We start from the raw sequence: 4,627 nt of genomic DNA on the forward strand, positions 1-4,627 counted from the left end.
TATGCGCTCCAGTATTATAAGCATGTTTCACCGGACTGAAGAGAAAAACAGGTCACATTATATCGCTAATGGGAAAATTCATGTGAATGGTAAAAAGCTGCAATTTGAATGTAGCTAATGGGAGAAGGAGCCGCCAATGGAACTGATGAACCCACTTGCTGTCATGTAGCCTAAATTAAATGGAGAAGAGAGCTGTTGCATCTACTCTCTACCACCGGCAAGTCAACCATGTGGTGGTGGAGCCAGTTGTCAACAAAATTCTGGCAGCATGGTCTTTATATGTTAGCTATTTGCCTTTCTTCCCCAGCACTTGAAAATTGCTTCTCTTCCTCTTGCTCCATTTATTGAAAAACCAGGGAAGATGGCAATGGTAATCGACACACTTGCAGAAACAGCTATTTCTAATCTATTGGGGGCTGTTACCAGTTTGTTGAAAGAGAAGGTGGACCTCATATGGAATGCCAAAGACGATCTCAAAAGACTCAATTGGAAGCTGGAAAAGTTGCAGAAGGACCTCAAAACCTTGGATCGCAAGCACTTTTTCAGCAATGAGCGTGACAAAGATCTAGAGAATGAGGTGAAGGACATTTTATATGATGCCCAGGACATCATCGAAGAATACCAAAACGTAGTTGATCTCAGCAAAAGGGAGAAAGATTCTATGACTTCATTGAACAAGGTAAGAAAGCCCTGGATCATTCTGTGCTCTTGCTTTAAAGAACATGTATCTGCTTCTTACCAACTTGGCAATGAAATTAAAAACATAAACCGAAGGCTTGATGAAATAGGAAATGATAGTAAAATGGTGGATTTGCTCAACACAACACGAAAAGAGAGTAGTGGTAAGGGTCCTATTGGCGATGAACATAACAATCCTCGAGAGACAACCCATTACATAAGTACTACACAACCACCCATAGGCAGGGCGAACGATAAGGAGAAAGTAAAAGAACTCTTGTTTGATGGCTTTACGGAGAATAGTGTGCTAGGAAGACGTGGTGTTTCTATTGTATCCATTGTAGGTCAAGGTGGGATTGGGAAAACTACTCTTGCTAAAATGGTCTTTAAGGAAGCCGAAGAACAGTTTGGGAAACACAGGTGGTGGGTTTGTGTTTCAGAGATGCGAAAGCCTGAGGATTTCCTGCAAAAGATAGTGAAGGAAGTATGCAAGGGATCGGAGAGAGAACTTGAGGGTACCACTTTGAGTGCCTTGCGCACACAATTAGAAAGTGAGCTCTCGAAGAGCAAGTTTTTGTTGGTCTTAGATGATATGTGGGAATTAGGTTGGTGGAAAGGAGAGGTAGAGGACACCCTGATGGGAGGTGCAAAGGAGAGCAAGATTGTGATCACTAGTAGAAAGGTTGAAGTCTCCCAAGGGATTGGTGCTAAAATGCATAAATTACCAGCAATGACTTTCGAGGAAAGTTGGTGCTTGTTTCTGGATGTGGCATGGAAAGAAGAAAATGAGTTGGCAACTCACAATTTGAAAGGTATTGGGGAGAGGATAGTGGCCAAGTGTGGTGGGTTGCCGCTTGTAGTCGAAACGGTGGGGTCCTTAATGCGTACAAAAAGGATGACGAAAGCTGTCTGGGAAAGCGTTGAGAAGAGTGAGATCTGGGAATGGAAGATGCCTGCCTCATCACCATCTTCTGAAATATACGGTAGCATTCTTCCTGGTCTCATGCTGAGTTATGATGATTTGTCACATGATTTGAAGCGTTGTTTTGTGTATTGCTGCATTTATCCAAAGGATTATGAGATTGAAAAGGGGAGATTGGTCAAGCAATGGGTGGCACATGGATTGATTGACCAAAAGAAAGGCATTGATGTGGAAGAGACAGCAAATGAAAATATTGATAATTTGATATATCGGTGTTTGTTTGAAGAAACTGAAGATAAGAAAATAAAATTGCATGACATTTTGCATGACCTTGCCTCGTACATAGGTGAAAAGGAATATAGGCATGCCTCTGCTACTGAGCAAACACGCCATTTGTCATTACTTGGTGTAGACGATGCAGAAGCAGCCATGAAATATAATGCCCTAGGAGCAGGAAATAAGGTGCGGACATTGTTGAGTAACTCCTTGTCTTCGGTGGAATTCACCAATTTCAAGTGGTTGAGGGTGTTGTCATTGATGGGATGTCAGATGGATAAGCTACCAAACTCCATTGAATGCCTTTCACTTCTAAAATATCTCGATCTAAGCGAGTCTAATGTGAGACAGTTGCCCAGTTCAATTGGCAAACTCCATAACTTGCAAACATTGGATTTAAGTAATAGCAACATTGAAGAGTTACCCGAGGAAATGGGCGAACTGTGCAACTTGAGGTATCTTGGGCTGAAAGGAACAGAGTGTTTGACATTTATGGCAGAAGGTGTAGGGAAGCTTACCAATTTACGGACCTTGCATAGGTTTCTGGTATGCGATGAGAAAGGGGACACAAGAGGATGCAATATTAGGGAACTAAAAGACTTGAACAAACTGAAAGGGGAATTGTTAATAAAAGGTTTGGGTGGGGGAAGGGTGAAAGTAATTGATGCAAAGAAAGCACAACTTAAGGAGAAGCATGAGCTAAATATTGTGGCATTGGTCTTCAAGAATGACAAAGTGGATAGTGCTTCTGACCAGAGGAGTTTGCTGGAGGCTTTGGAACCTCCACATGGCATAGAGAGGTTGGGAATTTGCGATTATGAAGGAGATAGGCCTGCATGGTATTTGGACACCAACTATGTGGAGCTGCGGACACTAGAGCTGCGACGTTGCCCATTGTTGGCAACAATTATAGGAATTAAATCATTGGAAAAATTGGAGGTCGACATCTGCCCAACATTGTGTGAATTGCCAAGCATGCTTTTCCTAAAGTCATTGGTGGTAGAGGGATGTAATATGCTGAAGACTCTTGCTAATATGCCGGCCTTGGAGTCATTGAAGGTGGCTGCATGTGGCAGCCTAGAGCAAGTAGCTGAGATGCCTGCACTCAGGTCACTGAGGGTGGTCAGATGTAATATGTTGAAGACTCTTGCTAATATGCCGGCCTTGGAGTCGTTGGAGGTAAGATATTGTGACAGCATAGAGCAAATAACAGAGATGCCTGCACTGAGGTCATTGAGTGTGTACAGATGCAATATGCTGAAGACTCTTGCTAATATGCTGGCCTTGGATTCGCTGAATGTGAGTTTTTGTGACAGCCTAGAGCAAGTAACTGAGATGCCTGCACTCAGGTCATTGGAGGTGGGCAGATGTAATATGCTGAAGACTTTTGCTAATATGCCGGCCTTGGAGTCGTTGGAAGTGAGAGATTGTGGTAGCCTAGAGCAAGTAGCTGAGATGCCTGCTCTCAAGTCGTTGAAGTTGGATGGATGTAATGGGCTGAAGACTCTCGCTACCATGCCTGCCTTGGAGTTGCTGCAAGTGGAAGATTGTAACGCTCTAAAGCAACTCCCTACTCGCCTTGCTTCACTTAAGATAATGAAAATGGAGAAATTGGCCAACTGGAAGGGGTGGCCAGCAGCTGGATCAGGGGAAACAACATTTACTTCTATGCCATGCTTAAGAGTGGCTTTTTTTTCCAATTGTCCAATGATGCAAACAGAAGGCTTGATTTATGCACTATCGGAGCTGGCGGGGCATGACGGCCAAGCGACTCAACTCCAAGAGCTGACAGTGTGGGATTGCCCAAATGCAAGTTTGGGTTGGAAATTGCTTCAACACCTTCCTAACCTCAATGAGTTAGCATTGGGTGGGACAGTTTTGGAATCAATAGTAGTGCCATCGGAGGTATCGACAATTCTGCCCTCCCTCAAGAATCTGATTTTGATGGACAACAATAGTGGAGATCTCAAATGGGGAAAGGTGCCTGACTGGGTGTGGGCTCTCTCCCAACTGGAGGAATTGGGCCTACGATGTTTTACTGAAGACATCAGCTTGGGAGGCCACTGGCAATGCCTCCCGAAACTGAAAAGTCTATGGCTTTGGGACTTCCCCAATCTAAAGTCTCTGGTGGACGTGAATAATATTACTCCCCAACAAAATGAAACAACATGTCCCACGGATGCCAAGCAACAGATTACCTGCCTCTCGAAGCTTGAACACTTAGGAGTTCAGAGATGCCCCGCACTCGATCTGCCGCAGGAGTTAAGAGACCGGCTTGGAGGGAGGTTGGACATATATGAATGATCATTAGTGTTGCTATATGATGTTACGGAACATTTTCTATTCATTTTCAATTGTCTGAAATGTGTGTGGCTTTTAAAATTGGTGTTGTCTTGGTTAAATATTCATCTTTTTGCATTTTGTCACCTCTTTTCTCTCTCTCCCTTATCTATGCCAGCAATACAAACCACTATATCGGCACTTACTTTTACTTGTCCCCCATCCCGCATTATATTTTAAACTTAAATTAAAAAGTATTGCTAAAAAAAATATATAGTCATTAGATTGGTACTAGACATGGTTTACGTTGTGATGACCGTTTATGAAGGTCTTAGCGACAAATTGTGGTTCTTTTAGAGGGTGTTAGATGGCCTTGAATGTTGATTTTGTAATTAAAATAATAAAAACAAAATTCTACCTCAAACTGGAATTCCCTTGAAAATTTCACTTCTAGTTTTCCTTTGGGTTTAA

At 42.9% G+C, this 4,627-nt stretch overlaps 1 protein-coding gene across 1 annotated transcript; it reads left to right on the forward strand.

The window, feature by feature from the left end:
* The first annotated feature begins 361 nt into the window (after positions 1-361).
* LOC116253406 (disease resistance protein RGA2-like) lies at positions 362-4,244 on the forward strand. The gene has a single exon (XM_031628246.1). It carries the CDS (start codon positions 362-364, stop codon positions 4,178-4,180), a length of 3,819 nt encoding a protein of 1,272 aa, XP_031484106.1. The 3' UTR covers positions 4,181-4,244.
* Positions 4,245-4,627: the final 383 nt, after the last annotated feature.

Source organism: Nymphaea colorata, chromosome 1, assembly GCF_008831285.2.
Source record: "Nymphaea colorata isolate Beijing-Zhang1983 chromosome 1, ASM883128v2, whole genome shotgun sequence".
In the NCBI taxonomy this organism is placed as follows: domain Eukaryota; kingdom Viridiplantae; phylum Streptophyta; class Magnoliopsida; order Nymphaeales; family Nymphaeaceae; genus Nymphaea; species Nymphaea colorata.

Excerpts from the sequence above, each read along its gene's own strand:
- LOC116253406 (XM_031628246.1), top strand. The coding sequence starts at position 362 with ATGGCAATGGTAATCGACACACTTGCAGAAACAGCTATTTCTAATCTA.